General features: G+C 40.5%; 1 protein-coding gene across 2 annotated transcripts in view; it reads left to right on the top strand.

Annotated features, from left to right (window-relative positions):
- tsnare1 (T-SNARE Domain Containing 1) overlaps positions 1–24,996 on the top strand; it is a 908,766-nt gene that overhangs the window by 590,128 nt on the left and 293,642 nt on the right. For both annotated transcript variants that reach the window (XM_072569955.1, XM_072569954.1), the window contains exon 10: positions 6,487–6,569. In XM_072569955.1, coding sequence (XP_072426056.1) covers positions 6,487–6,569 — 83 coding nt within the window. The remainder of the gene's footprint in view (positions 1–6,486; positions 6,570–24,996) is intronic.

Below are 24,996 nucleotides of genomic sequence, written 5' to 3'. Positions count from 1 at the left end.
CCTCCTCCACTCACCCATTGTACTCTATGCTACTTTCTCCCCACCTCCACCCTCCTCTAGCTTATCTCTCCACGCTTCAGGCTCACTGCCTTTATTCCTGATGAAGGGCTTTTGCCTGAAACATCGATTTCGAAGCTCCTTGGATGCTACATTTTAAACAAGACTATTGCTGTTTCTTTCTCCCCATATATAGTTGTATATTTGTATATTCTGTTCATTTCAGAGTACATTTCAGCAAACAGCTCACCCCAACTTGACAACATACTGATGGGTCTTCAGACATAAAATTGCACAACATTCAATGAGCTCCTTTATGACTACATTGGCTCCTTAAAATTCAACATTCCTGTTTTTCCCACAAATCTGCAATCTTTTCTTATGGTCAAGAAAATGTATTCCTGGTCAGAGCAGCTTGATGCATAATACCCTCTTTTCATCTTCCAAAGGGTTCTTTCACCAATCACTTTGAAAATTGTGCAAAGGAAAATATGTGGCTTTACCACAGGTTTTGTATTTGGACCACTCATCTGTTGTATGTTTGCCTGATTTTCACCCCATTGAATTCCACATAGGTTGGAAAGTCTGTTCCATCAGATTATCAGGCAGCTGCCGAAGATGAAAATTACTTCATGTTGTCTTACATCCTCAATAACATTATGGCTGTACTATTATCATAAATCATCATTGATTCGAGAAAAAGAGCAATCAACATCTTACAGCAAGGCTGTTGTCCACATATTGTGGAACCATTAAATTACAACAAAAATCTAATATATACAGTTGGAGGAGAGTTGCATTTCAGTCTGCAGTAAAATGGGTTCTGTTTATGGATCATATTTCCTGTTTGTTTACCTCTAATATAATTTCTTAGCAGTCAACTCCTTCATTACCCATCGCTCCCTTGACAATGAGATTAAAACATTAAACATGTAAAGTTGGGCACTTACAGCAATACCCAAAGGTGCATTGATTTTCTTGATTTTAATACATTACGTTTTACAGCTAAATCGCATCAATAAGATCAACTTTAAAACAAAGATGAATGTTATCGATCAGACTGTGGAAGAACAAAAAAGACAGGCTCCAAAACGTATCAACATGGCAGAGAGGAATGCAATATCAAGTATTTTTCTCCTGATATCAAACTAGATTAATAGATTTTTGTCAGCAAAGGCTATCAATTCTTTGGGCAAGATGAAAAAGCTCTGATTAAATGGTGGGACAAGCATGAGGTACTGAATTGATGTTGAAATGTTCACTTTCAGCTTGAAGTAACACCAAAGACACAAGGTTAACAGCATATGCTGTCCTTGAGCGATTAACTTTTAGTTGAATGGACAAGATAAGGAGCAACCAGTTACTGTTGTTTATCTCAAGTTTAAGGGGAAGTAGAGTGCGAAACACAAAGCTGACTAATGGTGATTAATTGCACATTCACATCGAATTAGGGTTTTTAGTTATTAAAAGCATTTACATTTGAATACATTTATTTGCATGATTATTTTATGGAATGCAAAATTGCTTCAGTTCAGCATAAATGACATGTTGGGATGCCATTAGCCATGTGATAATTTCTTCAACTGTTTCCACATTTTCTGACTCATTATTGAGAACACTCTCCATTTCCAAAGCTCTGCTACATCACAGAGAGTATTGAATTTGAGCCGAGCAACCCAAATGAAAGAACATGGCCGGAGCACCTATTTTTCCAATTCTTAACATATTGAGCAGAATAAAGAGAGGGGGTGGCCAATGAAATTAGATCTTTAGGAATATAGAATTGTTCTCATCACAAATGGAAGGGACACTGGACCTTTCCATTTAAGGGAAATTGACGCTGGTTGAGATACTCCGAGGTCGGGTATAGCGTGTGGGTTGGCTGCTCAAAAGAGCATCACGTATTCCCCTAAAAAGAATGCATTTTGCAGCTATCATGGAAAAAAAACTCAACTCATGCTTTCATATTTGAGTTGGAAACATGTTTGGCTGGGAATGGGTATTTGGAATAAAGGATGGGGGAGTGGTGGGGTCGAGTTGGTTGCACCATTGATGATCACAATAATCACCGACGAAGTGGCCTGCCTGCATTTCTGATAGGTTTTACCATTCCCTAGCAAATGATCTCCATGAAATGTCTGCTGTCTGCCTTGTTTATTTTTCTTATGATCTTACATATATGGGACTTTGACATATTTAGGTGTGGCGATGGATAACCGAATACGTCTCTCTGGTGTTTGTTTGTTTGTGGAGCATGCGGAACACTCCGAGTTCCGGTCCTACTTAGCAGCCCCCTCCCCCAACTCACACAACTCCTCCTATCCATCAGTGATGTAATTGCTGCTGCTTCTTGCTCTCATCCTGAATTGGAAAAATTAGTTCATTTTGCCTCCAAATTGTATCCTTCTCTCATCTTTGCCTGGTCCACCTCTGACTCTTCCCTCCCTTGAAATCTTTATTTATATTTCTGGGATATGTTGTCTGAGACTATCCTCTACAAACCAACCAACTTCCACAGTTACCTCAATTTCACTTCCTCATGTACTAAATAAATTACTAATTAATTCAGAAATTGCAAAGCTTGGTAATAATTATGACAGGTTATGAGAAAAAGACAAGAATTGCAATTAAAAACAACAAATGCTGGAGATCACAAGGATTCTCTTTCATTTTTCCAATTTCTCTGACTTCATCGCACTTAGAAAAATGATGTGAACCCCAGCAGGCTGCCTCTGACAGGACCACCTTTGTCCTCACCTTAAGGTTCCCCCACAATGCAGTTGACTGGGCCCTCAGCTGTGTCCGACCTATTTCCAGCCCTTATCCTATCCCTCCATTCCAGAATAACTTAGTGTTTCCCTTGACCTCATTTTCCACCCCATTAGTCTTTGCATTTAAAGGATCACACTCTACCATTTCCAACACCTTCAGCAGGATGTCACGACTAAAGACATCTTCTCTTCCCTTCACTGTCAGCATTCCACAGTCTATTTCCATCACGATAGTCTCCATCACTCCTCATACTTCCTCATATCCATATGTCATCTTCCCATGGAATTGGAGAAGGTGTAACACTTGCCCATACACCATATCCCTCTTCAGTGTCCCAGTTTCCAAACACACCTTCCCGAAGAAGCAGTGTTTTACTTTTATTACTTGTCCATCGTGTCTTCTGCATTCACTGCTGAAAAAAAAAGTCTCCTTTGTATTGGTAAGATCAAACCTAGACAGGGTGACTACTTTGCAGAATACCTCCACTCTCTCTCAGTAGGAGTGACCACCAGTCTTCCAGTTACTTGCCATTTAAACAAGCCATCTTGCTCAATTGCTAATATTTCCATCTTGGGCAAGCTAGGTGTTCCAACAAAGATCAACACAAGCTGGAGTGTTAACACATTGTTTTCCCCTTAGGACACTTTAAAGTGTCTAGGACTCAATGTTGAGTTTTTCAACTTCAGAGTATGACATTTCCTCTATTAGAGAGCGCCATCCCCACACATATACAGACCCTGAGCATGTCCTGTTTGTAACTTGTTGACTTTGCTGTCAGCAGAGCTGACCTATTTTCTCCTTTTCACACCATTCACTTACACTTACTTTACATCGCTATCTACCTTTTACTGTTATGATTGCTCCCTCTGACCTTTGCTGTGAGCATTCTCCACCATCTATTCCTCTCACTCTTCCTGCACTCCTGTAACCCCGTCTACGGCATCAAAACCACCAATTCTCAGCCCCTTTCAATTCTTGAAGAAAAGATCTATCAGATTCAAAATGTTACCTCTGTTTGTCTCTCCACAGCTGGTACCAGATCCTGTTATATTTTCCCCACATTTATGGTTAATAATCTTTGCATATTAATTTGAGTGCATCTTATTTGTAATAAACTAGTCATTATTTTGATGAAACAAAACTGGCTGATTTCTTTTTAAAATACTAACCTAGATTCAGTGCAAAATATATATAATTGACACAAAAGGTAAAAGTGAAGTTGACAATGTCCTACTGAATCATAGAGCTACTCTCTCATTAGGGAGAGATGGCTGGTGGCAGTTTAACCTGAGAGTCACTATGACTCAGGTGAAGGGAAAGGTTGAGAAGAAGACACCCTCATGGGGTAACCTCATCCAGTGGGGAAATTGAACCCATGCTGTTGGTGTTCCTCTGCATCATGAACCAGCCGACCAGCCAACTGGAAATTGACCATATCACCACTTGATTCTGGATTAGTGGTGCTGGAAGAGCACAGCAGTTCAGGAAGCTCCTTGGATGCTGCCTGAACTGCTGTGCTCTTCCAGCACCACTAATCCAGAATCTGGTTTCCAGCGTCTGCAGTCATTGTTTTTACCTCATATCACCACTTGAGTTAAATTTTAAATTTGATCTGACAAATGGAGCAGTGGAACTAGAAATGAATTGATGCGTCTTTCCAAACTCAGTTATAAAATTTGAAAGAATAAAACATCAGATCTTCATTTCACCTTCTTGGCTCGAAAGAAACATGTCTTCATTTGTCAGGTATCTCCTTATAATGAAGGCTTTTTATCTTTTGCATCATCTTAGTGATTTATTTTTTGTATACCCTCTTTGTCATTGTTTCATGAACGTTTAAGTTATCTGATATTAAGGCACTAGGCAAAGACATTTATAGGTATTAACATATCATTGCTATTTCCTACATGACAGGTTTACAAGACCATAAGGACATAAGGCATAGGAGTGGAAGTAAGGCCATTGGGCCCATCGAGTCCTTTCCATCATTTAATCATGGCTGATGGGCATTTCAACTCTACTTACCTGCACTCTCCCCGTAGCCCAAGAATTTATCAATCTCTGCCTTGAAGACATTTAATGTCCCAGCCTCCACTGCAATCCATGGCAATGAATTCCACAGGCCCACCACTCTCTGGCTGAAGAAATGTCTCCTCATTTCCATTCTAAATTGACCCCCTCTAATTCTAAGGCTGTACCCATGTGTCCTCGTCTCCCTGCCTAACGGAAATGACTTCCCAGCGTCCACCCTTTCTTAGCCATGCATTATCTATGAGATCTCCCCTCAACCTTCTAAACTCTAATGAATACAGCTGCTCATCATATATTAGGCCTACCAATCCAGGGATCATCCGTGTGAATCTCTGCTGGCCAGTATGTCCTTCCTGAGGTGGGGAGTCCAAAATTGGATACCTTATTCTAAATGTGGCCTAACTAGAGCTTTATAAAGTCTCAGAAGCACATTGCTGCTTTTATATTCCAACCCTCTTGAGATAAATGACAACATTACATTTGGTTTCTTAATCATGGACTCAACCTGCGAGTTAACCTTTAGAGAATCCTGGACTAGCACTCCCAGCTCCCTTTGTACTTTGGCTTTATGAATTTTCTCCCCGTTTTGAAAATAGTCCATGCCTGCATTCTTTTTTTCCAAAGTGCAAGACCTCACATTTGCTCACATTGAATTTCATCAGCCATTTCCTGGACCACTCTACTAAACTGTCTAAATCTTTCTGCAGCCTCCCCACCTCCTCATTACCACGTGCCTACCCACCTAACTTCGTATCATTGGCGAACTTTTCCAGAATGCCTCCAATCCCTTCATCCAGATCATTAATATATAAAGTGAACAGCTGCGGTCCCAGCAATAAACCCTGCGGGACATCACTTGTCACCGGCTGCCATTCTGAAAAATAATCTTTTATCCCAACTCTCTACCTTTTGTCAGACAGCCAATCATCAATCCATGCCAGTAGATTACCATGGGCCTTCATCTTACTCAGCAGCCTCCCGTGAGGCACCTTATCAAAGGTATTTTGGAAGTCTAGGTAGATAATATCCACTGGGTTTCCTTGGTGTAATTTTACCTCTTCAAAGAATTCTAACAGGTTTGTCAGGCATGACTTCCCATTACTAAATCTATGCTGACTTGTTCTAATCCGACCCTGCACTTCCAAAAATTTAGAAATCTCATCCTTAACGATGGATTCTAAAATTTTACCAACAACCCAGGTTAGGCTAATCAGCCTATAATTTTCCATCTTTTATCTTGAACCTTTCTTGAACAAGGGGGTTACAACAGTGATTTTCCAATAATCTGGGACTTTCCCTGACTCCAGTGACTTTTGAAAGATCACAACCAATGCCTCCGCTATTTACTCAGCCACCTCCCTCAGAACTCTAGGATGTTGCCCACTGGGGCCAGGAGATTTATCAATTTTTAAACCTTTTAGACTTTCTAGCACTTCCTCTTTTGTAATGGCAACCATACTCAACTCTGCCCCTGACTCTCCTTAATTGTTGGGATATTAGTCATGTCTTCCACTGTGAAGACTGTCACAAAGTACTTATTAATTTCTTCAGCTATTTCCTTATTGAGATATTAAGATTGTTTATTGAAATTATGATCTTCCAACTTGAGACAACATAATGGTGAATCTATTTCAGAAGCATTGCTGATCTCGTCATATTTATACAACTTTATTCTTCAATTAACAGATAGCATTGAAGCCAACATTGAGAATGCATCTTCAAATGTTGTTTCAGCAAATGAGCAATTGGCAAAAGCAAATCAGCATCAGGTAAGTCTCTGTTAAAATCTTCATAGGGACATTGAGAGCTAATACATTATTGTTGAAATTGGACAAAGATAATTGAACCATGACTTTAAACCAACAGAGAAAGTAGCATCGAATTCTGTTGTTACACATATGATGGTAGACACTCCAATTTCTTTCCTTCACATGTTCATGAATCTCCTCCTTTCTTGATACCTGCCATTGCAATTTTTGACAGGATTTTCAACTCCATACTCAGTCTGTTTGGCCATGTGATGAACACACTTTGAAACCAGTCCAGGACTTGCTTTGACCCTGGAGCTTCTGGATTGGAAGTAGGGACACAAGCCACTGCATCACACAATCTCCTTAATATCACTACATTTCTCAAATTTGAAAATAATCTTGTGACATGTCTTTCCATTTTCACGTTCTTTGTTGTTTTGTGTATGATATGTTTCCTTATTTTGCAAATAACCATCGTAAATTGTTCTATTATGTTTGCAAGCAAGTTTTCGGAATCCAATCGAAAGACCTATTTGCAGCCAATATTACCAGAATTTGTTCTTCCATTTTCTTTTCAGTTGCCATTACTATTGGTTCTAATGATTCTTTTAAAAATATATAGATAACTTTTAAAGTAATAGCTTTGCAATCAGTTGGTGTGAAATGAAGAGCTTTTTATGGACATTCTGAGATGTGAGGGAAGAAATTGGAGAGCCCTCAGAAGTCCCAGATTATTGGAAAATCACTGTTGTAACCCCCTTGTTCAAGAAAGGATCAAGATAAACAATAGGTGAGGTGCTGGAGGGTGACTAATGTTGTGCCTTTATTTAAGAAACACTGTAAGGAGAAACCTGCAAACTATGGACCCGTGATTTTGACATTGGTGGTGGGTAAGTTGTTGGAGGTGATTCTGAAAGATAGGGTTTACATGCATTTGGAGAGGCAAGGGCTGATTAAGAATAGTCAGCATGGCTTTGTGTGAGTTGATACGTGTGTCCTTTTTCAAATATGTCTTCCAATACTCCAAGAGCAATACAATCTACAATGGAAAAGTACCGTTGAAGAAATAGAAGATGTCTTTCTGATATTTGTGCATTTGCCATTCTCTAGCTTTGTGGTATAATTATACTATATATGATAACTGAATTGAGAAAGATTATAACAATGAGAAATCTTCCTCTCTTTTTATTCGGTGCAAGAGGATATTATAGAACTAATATGCCATTTTCCCATGAGGAAATAAATAATATAGGATTCAGATATCAAGCAACAATGGGCCTAAAGCTGGACATTCTAAACAGATGCACAGCTGGAGAAATCGGGCTTGACAGAAAGTTATTCAAACTGAATTCAACAGCAGCTATTGGCTACAGGGAACAGTGGAAACCAAGATCAAAGACATAAAAAATGTTCAGGGGAACCAGTTACAACCAACCCGAGGGTTGCATATTGGAGAAATATTGATCAGACTTTTGGGAACTTTGACATCCAGAAGTGCCTGAGGATGTGTCTTCACACCACTCTGCGTAGCAACAGTGAACAATGTTGGTGTGACCCTATTGGATGCATTGATCCTGCTTACGACCTCATTGGCCAAAGGGCACAGAATATTCAGGAGGTCCAGAGCAAGGGGAATAAAAATATACATCTGGCAGCCACCTCCTCAGTGAAGACTCACAGCAAGATTTGTGGCTGAAGATACAGGGGAAGATCCACCCTGACCTGAGTGTTACAACACAGGGTAAAGCTCCCTGCTAATTTAAACCTGTAACACAGAAAAGATTTATCTGTGAAAATTTGAGAGGCCAAGAACTATCCCAAAGGTTACGATTTAAAGTAAAAATTAACAACTTTATTTCTTAAAGTACAACCGAGAATAGTTAATGAACTACTATTTACAACTCCTTTCTCTAACCTATCTTTTACCTTCCCCTTCTACAATACTCGATATACCCCCCCAGATTAAGATTTACCAAAAATCAAATTTCAAAACCAGCCAACTGTTGAAGCTTCTCTTTGTGGATTTGCTCTCCAGGTCGATGTTGATGTTTTTTCTCTTTGCAAACTCCTTCTCTGGAAAAATACCCCTCAAAGAGTTCTTACTAGTAGCCAACATCTGTTGGTATTTTGGCAGTTTTCCCTCAACTGTTCAGTTTTTCCCAGTCTTATACCCCCCAAAACATCAGATTGTGTCATTGGCTTTTAAATTTGACAATATACTAAATTTAAACTTGATTGGAGTTTAGTACTTTTGGGGTATAATTTAAACTGTATGGCCAAATTTGAATTTGTTTTGTTGTCACCCAGGCAACCCAGCTAATCTAGCTGTTTCAACCAAATGTTACGTTGTTATTTTATCCAGAACACTCGGTGCTGTGTCAGGTAGTTTGGCCAGATTTTAACTCTCTTAAAGGCACAGTACACCCACATTCCCATAACACTGGGCGACCCAGCTTCATAGAAGAGAGCCACGTCAGAGAGGAAGGAGCTTTCTACGGCCTAGCTCAAACATGTGGATTTTTGTGGGTAATATCCCTACTGGGATGGATAGAGTTAGATAGAGAGTAAATATTGTGGGAATTTGGGAAATGGTGTTTCCAGTAAGGAATATTTTGTGAGTAAAATCAAATTGAAGCACAAACTGAATTCTGTGTGCCTTTTTTCAATGAACGGCTGAGCGAAGTGTTTTTAATACATAAACTAGTCAAAATATCCAAAACATGGACAACAATTTCCTCTTTGCTGAAATATTTAAAATTCTTTTAAGTCGGCTCGCTGATCTGGTAGATTTAGAGTCATAGAGTCATAGAGATGTACAGCATGGAAACAGACCCTTCGGTCCAACCCGTCCATGCTGACCAGATATCCCAACCCAATCTAGTCCCACCTGCCAGCACCCGGCCTATATCCCTCCAAACCCTTCCTATTCATATACCCATCCAAATGCCTCTTAAATGTTGCAATTGTACCAGCCATCACCACTTCCTCTGGCAGCTCATTCCATACACATACCACCCTCTGTGTGAAAAAGTTGCCCCTTAGGTCTCTTTTAAATCTTTCCCCTCTCACCCTAAACCTATGCCCTCTAGTTCTGGACTCCCCAACCCCAGGGAAAACACCTGGTCTATTTATCCTATCCATGCCCCTCATAATTTTGTAAACCTCTATAAGGTCACCCCTCAGCTTCTGACGCTCCAGGGAAAACAGCCCCAGCCTGTTCAGCCTCTCCTTCTACCTCAAATCCTCCAACCCTGGCAACATCCTTGTAAATCTTTTCTGAACCCTTTCAAGTTTCACAACATCTTTCCGAAGCTGCAGACTAGCATCTACAGGAAAGCTACACACACTGACCAGATACTCAGCGACAGGAGCAATCATCCCACCACAAACAGAGCTGCATTAGGACATTATTTAAATGAGCCACAGCACACTGCAGCACCCAGAAACTAGGAGAAGCTGAGGAAAAACACCTATACAGTGTATTCAGGAACAACAGGTACCTGATAAGTGCAATCTGCCAATTCCTACGCAACAAACCTAAACTAGAAGACATAAGACGCCAAGAGACTCTAGCCACACGACCATACATCGAAGACATCTCGGAGATGATGACCAAACTACTCCAGCCCCTTGGCATCATGGTAGCCCACAAACTTACCACCACACTGAAACAGCTCCTGATGATTTTGAAGAACCCTGTACCAACAACCAGCAGAAAAAAAAGTCATTTACAAAATACCCTGCAAGGAAAGCAACAAACATTACATTGGAAAGACAGGCAGGAGACTAGCCACCAGGATACATGGGTACCAACTAGCTACCAAACGACATTACTGGGGCAATGCATCCATCCTAGAACAGGCTGAACAAAGACACACACGGGAATCCCTAGAGGCCGGGCATTCAAACCAGAGCTCCATTAATAAACATATTGATTTGGACCCAATTTACCAACCTCCCAGAAAAAGAACCGGAAGTGATATTGCCCACCGCAACAGACCAAGACACATGAATAGCAAGCAGGACAGTACACTAGTGCTTCATTGGAAGCTCAGTGATGATGTTACCTAGCATGGTGACAAAACGTCTGAGAACAAATCTACCAGCTCAGTGAGCAAATTTATAACCTGTTTCAAAACCAGAGCAAAAAATCTCTAAAATCGCAATTTAAAATTCTTTACCAAAACTCAACAACAACTTGTATTTGTATAGCACGTTTACCTTAGCAAAGCTTCAATAAATACCTGACAGGATCAGATAAAATTCAGCACTGAGCCTGACCAGTAGACAAATGAACCAAATAGTAGACAGAGATCTAAAGCAGGACAAAAAGGTGGAGAAAGGCAGTCAGGTTTAGAAGGAGACTTCCAAAGTCTGAAGTCTAGGTATCTGAAGGCACAGCTGCCACTAGTTATAAGAGGGTCTCCTTCTCAACCTTTTCCCTTCACCTGAGGTGGGGTTGACCCTCAGGTGAAATCACCACCGATCTGTAATGAGAGAGCAGCCCTGTGGTCCAGTAGGATGATGGTGACTTTTCTGTTTTTGTCAGGGGATGTCAGTTAGCTAAATTGAATGGAATGGTGGTTTGCAATACAGAGTGACACTAGCAGTGTGGGTTCAATTCCTGTCCTGGCTGAGGTTACTATGAAGAATTGTCCATTTCAGCCTCTCCACTTGCCTGAGGCATGGTGACCCTCAGGTTGAACCACCACCAAGATGTCACTCTCTCTAATAAGAGAGCAGCCCTATGGTCTGGTAAGACTCTGGCAAATTTACCTTTGTTTTAGTTTAATCCCATGGATTTTAATAGCATCTTTCATATCTTTAATGTCAATTTTATTGAGGAGTTTTTTTTACCACACTTGACTATTTAATTGCTTCCCCAAAATGGGTTGGGAGAAAGTGAGGATTGCAGATGCTGGAGATCACAATCGAGAGTGTCGTGCTGGAAAAGCACAGCAAGTCAGGGAGCATCCAAGGAGCAGGAGAATCGACGTTTCAGGCAAGAGCCCTTCATCGTTCCTAATGAAGGGTTTATGCCTGAAATGTCAATTCTCTTGCTCCTCAGATGCTGCCTGACCTGTGCTTTTCCAGCACCACACTCCCTAAATTAAGTTGCCTGACAATCTTTTATCCCTTTCAAATGTGTGCACTACGACCATTACACATAAGGTGAGTAAACCATTTGTTGTATTACTGTGTAGGCTGTGATCAAGGAAGTTGCCTCCACAGGTTCAATGTTTTGCTAGTTTATTTTTAATACTTTTAAAATTAATCCATTGCAATTCAAAAGGTCTAAATAATTTTCAATATGTAAATTAAGCTCCTTGTAGTGTACTTCACAGATCTGTTGAGTGCGCCCAAACCACTTATTTCTTTTTTTTTTGCATGACATATGATTAATAAAACAAGATGTATTTGAAGACATTAAGATTAAGGATTTTGCACTTCAGTGCTCCTGGCTCATAATGCAAGCACATATCAGGAAATTGTGCCCTTCCAGGCCTTGGTTTACTGATCATTAATTCTAAAGGATATAAAAAAAATTGTAGAATATGGTATTCTCTGCCAGTTGTGACAGCATACACTTTTATCAAATGTTTTTTTAAAAACTAACGTGGTTTTGAAATAATTAGCGTTTTCCCGAACTTGCGACTGTGAGACCTTCTATTTATTTTCTTGCAAGACATAATTTTCTTGCATTTGGGTAGAAGAAATAAAGAGAGACAACGTAGGCTCAATGGGACAATGTTGAGGGAAGTACAGGAGCAGAATGTCCTTGGGGTTCACGTGCATGATTCCCTGAAGGTGGCCAGGTAAGTTGAAACTGTTGAAGGCTCATCGCATCCTTGGGTTTATGGATAGAGGCATAGAGTTTAAAAGCAAGGAAGTGATGCCATACCTCTACAAATCATTGGCCAGACCAGATTTTGAGTATTATGTTCAGTTCTCAGCACCTTATTTAAGGAAGGATGTTAACGCCCTGGAGAGAGTTCAAAGGAGATTTACGAAAATGAAATGAAGAATGAGGGATTTTATATACAAACATTTTTATATAAAAATTTGAGAAACTGGGCTTATTCTCCTTGGAGCAGAGAATGTTAAGAGGTGACCTTATTAAGGTGTTCAAAATTCTGAACAATTTTGACATGGTAAACAAGGATATTCTGTTTCCAATAGTTGGCATGTCAGTAGCTAGGGTCACAATTTCAGGATTGTCAACAAGACAGTTCGCAGTGAGATGAGGAGAAGCCTATTTACTCAGGGAGCTCTTAGGATTTGGAATGAGCTGCCTGTGACAGTGTTGAAGCTGACTTCAATAGAAGATTTTGAAAGAGATCTGGATATACACTTGAAAGTGATTAATGTAGAGGGCAATGGAAGTAGGGGCTGGAGAATGTGACTAGCTGAGTTCTTTTGAATGTACAAACATGATGAGTTCAATAGTCTGTTTCTATACTATACAATTGTGAGATTCTTTTGAAAAATGGAGGAGTATTTCTGCCATGTTTTCTTCTGAATAACTGTCATTTGCTTTGCTACATATTTCTCGATATAAATTCAAAGATTTTTGAATGTTGAATGACTTATAAGCAACATAATGTGGAACAAAATCTTAATCAGCCATCAAATGCTAATCAGCCATCTGCTGTTTAATAAAAAGAGGTGTTAATACTCCCCTTTTTTCTTGTTGGGAAACTCAAGTGAAGGACAAAGGATGGCAGTGCAGGGCATTGCCAAAGTTTAAAAAATGGAAGACAAAGTGAGCTGTGTCAATAAGCAATGCCTCAGGAGGACAAATTTCGGCGATTGATCGCTTATCGACTGTGGAAGGAATGGAAGACAGAGGGATTCAGCACTTTCTCAATTTTAGGTTCAAGAAAGGGTATAAACTTAACAGAAGGTCTGAAAATCCAGATGCATTTTGTTATGACCTAATTTGTCTTATTCTTTAGATTTATTTTTTGTAGAGTATGCAAAACATGACTGCTTGAACATTGTGTGAATGCAAATGTAGACAATTTGACGAACTGGCCGAGCAGACACCTGATGGGATTAAGTGCGTTCTTTGCTTCTGCTTCGCCAGTTTTGCTCTCCATTACAGTCAGTGGAGTCTCTTATTGAGCACCATGAAAATTCACCGTTCCATTCGATCCCATCAGTACACCTTAGTCCAGTAACGTTAAAACTGCTCCCAACAACTCCGTCATGAAAGCAGATTTAAAACAGAGATGAATAAAAGACAAGTAACCAAACCTTTAGATGCCTATAGGAATTGAAATCTTGGGATAAAATGACCAAAGAAAAAAAACAAACAAATTTTCTTTTCATTTTGCATATTTAATAAAAACCGAGATTATTCAACTTCAGTTGTTTAATAATGTCTGTGTTGATGTAGAGGATCAATCAGAATTAATCACTTTTGAAATACGTGTGTTTAATGGGCCTCGACACTGCACATTCCTGATACATTAAGAAACTTTGTTGGCAGCAGAGATATTCAATTTTATTTTTTAAATTAAGACATCAAATTAGCTGGTGGCTTACAAGTCATATATTGACTGGCTTTTCCTTCATTAGCTTGGAGCATGAAAGCTAACGAAACAGCAAAAAGTAAAATTACAGAGCAAAATTGACTTTAATGTCATCAAGCTTGAATATATCTTGGCATTGGGTGGAGGTCATATGCTCAGCTTTTTTTTCCCTTGAAATTAAAATTTGAGCCTGCCATTTACGGAGCATAATTGTGCTTTGAAAAGGTTAATGTTGGGATGTGATAGAATTAGTCAGATGCTGTAGAACAATATTCTACAACATTTTCAGCAGTGATTTTATTCTGATCCATTTTCATGCCATCACCAGATGTTAGCATCACTGGTTAAACTACAATCTATTTCTCAGCCATATTTACCGAGAGAAGATGGTAGTGAACTGGACAGGTACAGTGCCGTTGGGATGGGAGATCCAGGATTTTGACCAAGTGATATAGTACACACGTGGTGCAATCTACAACCTTCAATGTCTTGGACCAGATTTCCATGGCAACTGGAAGATCTTTGAAAATAGTGTGTGAGACCTGGATGCAAAAGTCTCACCCACGTAGCTGATAGATCTTGCAGTTGCCACAACAGGCAAGGGAGTTGAAAATAAAGCATACTGTAAGAGATCCAAACCCAGCAGAGCCATCAATGCTGCATCCAGTCAAATCCAATTTTGGCTATTCCCAGAGTCTTAATTCAGTGAATCACAAATTAATAGATTATCTGTAAACACCCCTGCAGAGTAGATAACGTTTGTTTCAGAAGCTTGAAAAAAAAAGATAAAATTAGACTTTGAATAATCTTTTAGGGTTAAAGAAAAACTGCATGCTTAAATTGTTTGATTTACAGGCCATCTGGTATTGGTTAGAAAAAAAGATAATTTTCATCTTTTCCTACAGTTTATATTTATGTCTTTGATTGAGACTGGATTATTACTGCCACTGAGATTATGGTGTTTGTTTGACCAAGTTTCAAAAGGTAAAACATGCTCAGTAGGTTTGTGTTCTGTTCATATTTTGATTGACAGTTTAAGAGGCAATTAAAGGATTAAAATCAAAATGGATAACAAATGGAAATTTCTTTTCATGGTAGGTTGAATGTAAGATGGGAATTAAAATCAAAGAATGGGAATTTTTTTTCAGTATCAAGTATGTATTGAATGAGAGTTGTATTAAATTGTTGGAAGTTTTTTAAAAATCTCCACATAGCTCCTGTGGTGTGCCCATGGCCGATATTGGGTGAATGACAATGAGTATGCCATGAGAACGTGAATTGGAATGTATGAGGAGGCAAGAGGTTCTGAGGGATGAGGGAAAGATAATATAACATTATAGAATGACACAGAATAGGTGCAAGCCTGCTAACCCAGCTAATCTTTGAACCACTTGGTCACCAATGATCTGACTAGTTCAGTGGGCCCAACTCTATCATACTTCTGTTTCCTGAAGATTAAAACTGGGTCCTTTAAACAGAGCCCTTGAAACAGAAATCATTCTGCCCATTTGGGAAATTTCATTGTCAAAGCCCAATCAGTTGAAACGTCCGAAATCAATATTTAGATTATTTCTATTTCATGGCTTTTGTTATGAGACTACCATCTCAGCAGGTCATGCTTAGTTTCACTAATGCTACCTTTATAAATGTAGATGAAAAACAGATATTGATCTGTGGTGCTGATTCAATTAAGCAGAAGTAGTCACCACTTTTCTCCACTTCACATCTGACAACATTGACTTAATTGAGACAATTCAATATGATCTGCCTGCATCCAGTAGCCATTTTTCAATGGAATGAGCCAGATGTAGGCTCAATGCTTTCCTCAACTGGAATACCATTGGTTTTAGCAAGAACCAGAAATCAGGAGGGAAATTTCAACCTTGATAGATCACAGAAAATATGATGTAGCACCCCATCACTATTCCATTTTATATGAGCAGACTTTTAACAGGTAGAAGGACAAGCTTTACATCCAACCTATTTTGGAATATAATTCTGTACTGCTCCATATAACACCATCTATTGTTGATTTAAATTAAGTAGCAATTGCAGTTAACTCTTAATAGGAATCTATTGTGGCTTCCAAACATCAGGCCTCCGTGGTTTTCATCAAAGCAAAATCATCAAAAACCCAAGCTGTTTTCTGTCTGATCCATTAAAATCTGTATCATCCTTCTATTAGATAGCTCAGATTCAACACTGCAACTTATTTCCATAAATGGAAGTCATGTCCACTACAATCAAGGAGATGCACATCCTACCCAATATCTAATTATATAATCACAGTACTTGGGTCACATAGTATTGAAACTGTACATTGTGTGCAGTAGCTTCTGTGGTTTTTGCATCTGCTGTGTGCACTTGTTCTATCTCTAGAAGCCAACCTCATAATTTAATGACACAAGGTCACTTGTAATCTATGGACCTTTAAATGGATACATGGTATTTCTGAACAGGATGTCATTTTAAAGAACAGTACAGATTAGCAACAGGCCCTTTGACCCACCATGTTTATGCTCACCATTATGCCATTCTGAACTAATCCCATCTGCCTGCACGTGCTCTGCGACCCTCTATTCATGCCTGTTCATGTGTCTGTCTAAATGCCTCTTAAACTTTGCTATTATGTATAATTCTACTGTAGCCCTTTGCAATGTGTTCCAGGTGTTATGCACCAGGCCAACCCATTTAAACCATTTCAACAAAGTAGCCTGGATCCTAACTTTGCCAGTTGTTTTAAGCAGGTGTAAAGTGGATACTCCCGTAGAGATGCAGCTGGTCAAACCACTTAGTTCTAAACAAAACAGAATTAATTTGCAAGATTACAGAATGAAACGTAAACAAAAGAGAACAGAATATAGAATAACTTAACCAATTTGAAAACCCAACCGATAATCCCAACTTAATGACACTGTTCCAAATACTTGCAACAATCCCCATAAACACCCCTTGGCAAAAAAGATACAATCAAACACAGCATATTACAGGAGAGATGTGGGGGAGAGAGAGAGATGGCAGAGAAATTCAGCATGGAACACCCTCTTCCATGTAGTTGTTTCTTTGACCAGCAGCCTCAAAACTGATAGCTTGCTCTGAACAGCCAAACTGCTAAAACTAAACCAAACCAATGATCAGAGGCTGAGATCGCATGGACAATGAGAGTCTTTTTCCTAGGGTGATGACATCTGCTTGTATGAGAGGGCATAGCTACAAATCGAGGGGTGATAGATTTAAGACAGATGTTAGAGGCAGGTTCTTTACTCAGAGTGGTAAGGGCGTAGAATGCCCTGACTGCCAATGTAGTTAACTCAGCCACATTAGTGGCATTTAAACAGTCCTTGGATAAGCATATGGACGATGATGGGATAGTGCAGGGTGATGGGCTCAGATTAGTTCACAGGTCGGCGCAACATCAAGGGCCGAAGGGCCTGTTCTGTGCTGTATTGTTCTGTGTTCTAAACCAGAGAAAAGCTGAGCTGGGAGAACTGGCCACTCCCCTTTCATTGTACAAGTGTTTTTTTAAACTTAAAAGCAGACAAACACAGACAAAACAAAGCCTCTGTCTTTATGACCCTCTGAAAAATACCCAAGGGCAACCTAACCTTGTTAAAGGAGAAGCATCATCTCACAGGTACCTACAACCTTCTGTGTCAAAAAAAACTTGCCTTGCACATCACCTTTAAATTTTACCCCTCTCACCTTAAACCTATGTTTTCTAGTATTTGACATTTTTACCCTGTGAAAAATACTCCAATTATCCACCATATCCATAATTCTATATGCATCTATCATGTTGCCTCTCAGCCTTTGACGCTAGTGAAAACAATCCAAGTTTGTTCAACCTCTCCTTATAGCTAATGCGCACCCATCCAAACAACATCCTGGTGAACCTATTTTGCAATCTCTCCAAAGCCTCCACAGTCTTCCTGTAGTGTGGTGACCAGGGCTGTACACGATACTCCAAACGTCACCTCACTAAACTTTTATAGAGTTGCAACATGACTTACCAACCTTTATACTGAATGCCCTGACTGATGAAGGCAAGATTGCTGTACATCTTTACCACAATACCCACCTGTGTTGCCATTTTCAGGGAGCTATAGACTTGTACCACAAGATCCCTTTGTGCATCAAAGCTTCTGAGGGTCCTGCCATTTATTGTATACTTTCCTCTTGGATTTGACCTTCCAAAGTGAATTGTTCGGATTGAACTCCAATCGCCATTTCTCCGCCCAACTGTCTAACTGATCTACATCCTGCTGTATCCTTTTGACAACCAATAGACCAGGGATTGAGGTTAGAGTGACAGCAAAGTGGAAAATTAAAATGACAGAATGATTGGGGGCAGATTTATATCTGACTGGAGATGTTTCACAAAGTGATCATCCTATCTGTGTTCCCCAACACAGGGAATACTACTTTGTGAGGAGTAGGTGATATGCTTCCTGAAGTTTTCTATATAGTAGCCCATATAACAAGCATTTTAGAGAGTTGGGTTCACATGAGTCAGATTGCTGAAGGTTTTTTAACAACCAGATGTAGACACGAATATGTTATCTTAAGCTTACATATATAGTTGGGGTCATATAACATTACATACACACTTCATTCGTTGGCTAACTAAATGGCTCCTGATATGCAGGCAATTGAAAGACTGAACAGAGAGTAAGATGGATATCTTTCATAGTAGAGTACCATATGTCATCATGCTATCAAACTGTCTTAACAATATATGACTTTCTGTGACCTGTGCAATAATATGATGCCCCTTTCTTTTCCCTTTGAAGCATAGGAAACCATTTATGATAAATATTCCCAAGGATTCCTGTTGCCACTGTGTCTTTATACATTGATCATGCTTTTATGAATGTGCAATATAACCAAATCTCATCATCATACAATTATTATTCTGTAGTTTTGTTAGTCATGTGTGTTATCTGTCATTCTAGACAGAAGTGCATTGTGGTATATAGTTATTGTCAGGTGTGATATCAGTATCGGAGTCAATGTCGTCTATGATGGATGGTTGATCATGGATCATTCAGACATGTCATCTGTTTTTCGTAAGATTTGATCATGGTTTGTGACATCCTATGACTTGTGCTGAGCATCACGTTGTGTTATCTTTCTATGACCCAAGACATACGTATGAAAACTTCAGGCTCTAATACTTTATCCTGGTTCACATTGAGGAAACTGTCTGCATATTCATTGATTATGCATTTTCTTCCTTGTATGATGAAGTCCATGATCACTGTGTCAAGGTACTTGGCAGATATTTGGACAGCCACAATAAATCTACAAGCTGCTCCCCAAGGCGATGGTTCACTCTCATTGGTCACTGTTATGTTTAGGAGACAGATCCATGCCTTTCTTCCATCACACACATTTACCACTCAACCACATGTACATGATAAGACCAGAAAAATAACTGGTATGATTTTGCAGAAGGAATTTCAAGCGGAATGAGAGATAAATTCAGTGGTTGAGATAGATGAAGTTGACATGTTCCATATGACATGATCAGTTGATCCATGTTCTTGTTGATGCCAAGCCAATAGATTCACGTGCATGTAAATTTCTTCTGCACCAATGTAACCTTTGTATGTATGGTCAAACGTATTTCAGTGAAGATATTGTGGAATAAGCTTTGTTTGCTTTTACAAAGTACGCTCTCAGAGAGTCCTCCATCTCTGAATGACTAGAAATAACATACTTCTTTGTGATCTTTTGAAATATTCAGGTTCTCTGTTGCTATTTTCTAATAAACCCGTTCAGAGAAGTTATGATTCACCTCTGGTGCAGGTGGGACTTGAACTATGTTTTCTGGCTCAGAGGTAGGGATACTACTGCTGTGCCAAAAGACACTGCTCAGGTTTCCTCTGAGGATGATTATCTTGAGCTAATGCAGATGGATGTCATTAAAGATAGCATGTTGAATTTGCTTCTTTTAGCCAGTCTTAAAATAACAAGATTGACGTGGAAACATCTTTAACTTGGATTCAACAATATCCACTTACTGGTCTAAGGAGGTAACTTATTTGCTTAGTGTGATTTGGAAGACTGCTAAGAGCATCGGGAATAGTAATCTGTCAGCCTTGATTATACTGAGTTAAAAATCACACAACAGGTTGTAGTCCAATAGGTTTATTTAGAAATACTCGCTTTTGGAGTACTGCTCCTTCATCAGGTGATTGTGGAGAACAAAATTGTAAGACACTGAATTTATAGCAAAAGTTTACAGTGTGATGTAACTGAAATTATATCTTGAAAAAGAGCTGGAGTGTTTGTTAAGTCTCTCATCTTTGAGAATGACCATATTGGTTTCAGTCCTGTCATATGTAACTCACAAAACCTTTTTTAAAAAGTTACATTCTCAGTGCACTTTAACAGTTGGTGTCATGTTGACCCAGATAAGGTATTGAAGGTGTTAACTCCCTGTGGGGCTGTCTGTGCCACAATGATCAGACTGATTCTAATCTAAAAAATCTAATCTAATCTAATCTAAAAAATGGATTTTCAGAATCTTACATGGATTCATGCCGTTTTTGAGCAAAGTAAAATGTAATTCTTCAAGTCCAAATTCACCTCACAAACTTATGTGTGCATGTGTGTGGGGGGGGATTGTTTATGAGTGTCTGTGAGACAGTATGTGTATGTGTGAGAGTGTGAGTGTGTGTGTGTGTGTGTGTAGTGCGTAGTGCAATGGGGTCACCTGTAGTGTGACATGAACCCAAGGTCCCATTTGAGGCCCTCCCTATGGATACCAAGCTTAGCTATCAGCCTCTGTTTGGCCACTTTTCATTGTTGCCTGTCCCGAAGTCTGCCTTGGAGGACAGTCACCCAAAGGTCTGAGTTCGAATGTCCCGGACCGCTGAAGTGTTCTCCAACTGGGAGGGAACACTCCTGTCTGTTGACTGTTCTGCAGTGTCCATTTATCCATTGCGTAGCCTCTGTTTCGTCTCGCCAATGTACCATGCCTAAGGGCATCCTGGCCTGCAGAGTAAGAGATAGACAACATTGGCTGAGTCGCATGCGTACCTGCCACATACATGGTGGGAAGTTCCCCACGTGTAATGGTGGTATCTGTGTCGACATTCTGACACATCTTGCAGCATCTACCATGACAAGGTTATGGTAATTTCCTGAAAGCCAGGCAGTTTGCTATGAACAATGATCTGTTTGAGGTTTGGTAGTTGTTTGAAGGCGAGCAATGGAGGTGTGGGGAAGGTCTTGGCAAGGTGCTCATCCTCATTGATAATGTGTTGCAGGCTGCGAAGAGCATGGCATAGCTTTTCGGCAACGAAGGTTACCCTGTCTCGTGTCTGTCTCCTGAGGAGGTCGTTACGGTTCCTTGCTGTGGCACGTCGGAACTGGCGGTCAATGTGTTGAGCCTCGTACCCAATCTTATGATGGCATCCCTGAGTACTTCCAAGTGCCCGTCACGTTCCTCCTCATCTGATCAGATCCGGTGTATGCATAGGGCTTGTCCATTGGGGATGGCTGTTGTATTACATTTTGGGTGGAAGCTGGAGAAGTGTGGCATTGTGAGGTTATCTGTGGGTTTGCGGTAGAGTGTGGTGCTGAGGTGCCCCTCCTTGATGGAGATGCATGAGTCCAAGAATGAAACAGATAGTAGAGAGTATTCCATGGTAAGTTTGATGGTGGGATGAAACTTGTTGATATCACTGTGCATTTTTTCAATGACTCCTCTCCGTGGGTCCAGAGGAAGAAAATGTTGTCATTGTACCTGGTGTATAGTGTTGGTTGGAGGTCCTGTGTAGAGAAGAACATAGACATAGAACATAGAAAAGTACAGCACAGAACAGGCCCTTTGGCCCACAATGTTGTGCCGAGACTTAATCCTAATGTAAAATATAGTAACTTAACCTACGCACCCCTCAACTCACTGCTATCCATGTGCATGTTCAGCAGTCACTTAAATGTCCCCAATGACTTCACTTCCATCACCTCAACTGGCAACGGATTCCATGCATTCACAACTCTCTGCGTAAAGAACATACCTCTGATGTCTCCTTTATACCTTCCTCATAATATCTTCAAACTATGACTTCTCGTACCAGTCAATCCTGCCCTGGGGAAAAGTCTCCGGCTAACCAGTCAATCCTGCCCTGGGGAAAAGTCTCTGGCTAAATCTTGTTCGAACCTGTGCATGAAAATGTTCGCATATTGGGGTGCAAATATGGTCCCCATGGCTGTTCGTTGGGTCTGAATGAAGAACTGGTTGGTCAAAGGTGAAGATGTTGTGATCGAGGATAAAGCAGAGGAGTTGTCGGACGGTGCTCAGAGATTGGCAGTTGTTGGTGTTGAGTACAGAGGCTGTTGCTGCATGCTGTCATTGTGGGGGACGCTGGTGTAGAGTGCTGAAACATCCTGTGTGACGAGGAATGTTCCTGGTTTGACTGGTCCACGGGTGCTGAGTTTCTGTAAGAAATCTGTAGTATTGTGAGGGAAGCTAGGGGTCCCCTGTACAATGGGTTTCAAGATGCCTTCGACATTGCCAGAGAGGTTCTCACACAGAGTTCCATTGCCTGATACGATGGGACGTCCTGGTATATTGGCTTTGTGTGTCTTTGGAAGACAGTAGAAGTCGCTTACAGAGGAGGGACTCTGTGTGAGAACCTCTCTGGCTATGTCGAAGGCATCTTGAAACTCATTGTACAGGGGATCCCCAGCTTCTGTCGCGACACTACAGATTTCTTACAAAAACTCAGCACCCATGGACCAGTCAAACCGGGAATATTCCTCGTCACAATGGACATTTCAGCACTCTACACCAACATCCCCTACAATGATGGCACGCGGCAGCAGCCTCAGTACCCAACACCAACAACTGCCAATATCCAAATACTATCCTACAACTCATCTACTTTATCCTCGATCACAACATCTTCACCTTTGACAACCAGTTCTTCATCCAGACACATGGAACAGCCATGGGAACCACATTTGCACCCTAATATGTCAATATTTTCATGCACAGGTTAGAACAAGACTCCAACCTCCAACCAGCACTATACACCAGCTACATTGATGACGTTTTCTTCCTCTGGACCCATGGAGAGGAGTTACTGATAAAACTACACAGTGATAGCAACAAGTTTCATCCACCATCAAACTCACCATGGCCTACTCTCTACAATCTGTCTCATTCTTGGACACATGCATCTCCATCAAGGAGGGGCACCTCAGCACTACACTCTACTGCAAACCCACAGACAACCTCACAATGCTACACTTCTCCAGCTTCCACCCAAAACATATTAAACAGCCATCCCTTATGGACAAGCTCTACGCATACACAGAATCTGATCAGATGAGGAGGAATGTGACGGGCATTTGGAAGTACTCAGGGATGCCATCATAAGGACGGGGTATGACGCACAACTCATCGACCACCTGTTCTGATGTGCTACAGGAGCCGTAATGACCTCCTCAGGAGACAGTCATGAGGTACAACCGACAGGGTGTCCTTCGTTATGCGGTATGTCCCAGGAGCCGAAAAACTACGCCATGTTCTCCGTGACGTGCAACACCTTATCAATGAAGATAAGCACCTCGCCAAGACCTTCCCCACACCTCTACTGCTCGCCTTTAAACAACCGCCAAACCTCAAACAGATCATTGTTCATAGCAAACTGCCCGGCTTTCAGGACAATACCATACAACCATGTCGCAATAGATGCTGCAAGACATGTCAGAATGTTGACACAGATACCACCATTACGTGTGGGGACACCTCTCACCATGTACATGGCAGGTACTCATGCGACTCAGCCAATGCTGTCTATCTCATACGCTGCAGGCCAGGATGTCCTGAGGCATGGTACATTAGCGAGACCGAGCAGAGGCTACAGCAACAGATGTATGGACACCGCACAACAATCAACAGACATAAGTGTTCCCTCCCAGTCGGAGAATGCTTCAGCGGTCCGGGACATTCAACCTTGGACCTTCAGGTGACCATCCTCCAAGGCAGACAGGCAGCAACGAAGGGTGGCCGTGCGGACGCTGATAGCCATGTTTGGTACCCGTTTTGAGTTCATGCCATACTACAGGTGACCCCCATTATATATATATATATATATATATACACACACATATATATATGTACACACACACACTACACATACAAGTTTGTGGGGTGAATTTGTACTTGCAGAATTACTTTTTACTTTGCTCAAAAACGGCATGAATCCATGTAAGATTCGGTAAGTCCGCTTTTTTTAGATTAGAATCAGTCTGACCATTGTGGCACAGACAGCCTCACAATGCCTCCAGGGAGTTAATGCCTTCAATATCTTATCTGAGCCGACATGACACCAGTTGTTAAAGTGCACTTGAGGATGTAACTTTATAAAAATGTTTTTGTGATTTACATATGACAGAACTGAAACCAATATGGTCAATCTAAAGGATGAGAGACTGAACAAACAATCTGGGTCTTTTTCATTATATAATTTCAGTTATATCACATTGTAAACATTTCCTATAAATTCAGTGTCTTACAATCTTACTTTCCACAATCACCTGATGAAGGAGCAGCATTCCGAAAGCTAGTGTTTCCAAATAAAGCTGTTGGACTATAACCTGGTGTCATGTGATTTTTAACTTTGTACACCCCAGTCCAAAATCGGCATTTCCAAATCTTGATTACACTGAATATTGAAATCATCCTTTTCAATCTTTGCAGTAAATATTGTAGTTGTGGAGATGTCTTGTGAAAGGTTTTCAACAGATCATTTCCAATGGTTTTCAGTCAGAATGCTTACCAAATGAGAACATTTGGGACCTTTGCATTCTGAATACTGGAGTGAGAGCTCTCTTGCAGTGTTGGAATCATTTGCCTAGGCTGTGATAAAGGCTTCAGATCCAAGCCCAATCAG

This window comes from Chiloscyllium punctatum, chromosome 5, assembly GCF_047496795.1.
Source record: "Chiloscyllium punctatum isolate Juve2018m chromosome 5, sChiPun1.3, whole genome shotgun sequence".
NCBI lineage: Eukaryota > Metazoa > Chordata > Chondrichthyes > Orectolobiformes > Hemiscylliidae > Chiloscyllium > Chiloscyllium punctatum.
The sequence above is the reverse complement of the archived record's forward strand: the minus strand, read 5'-3'. Positions and strand labels throughout refer to the sequence as shown.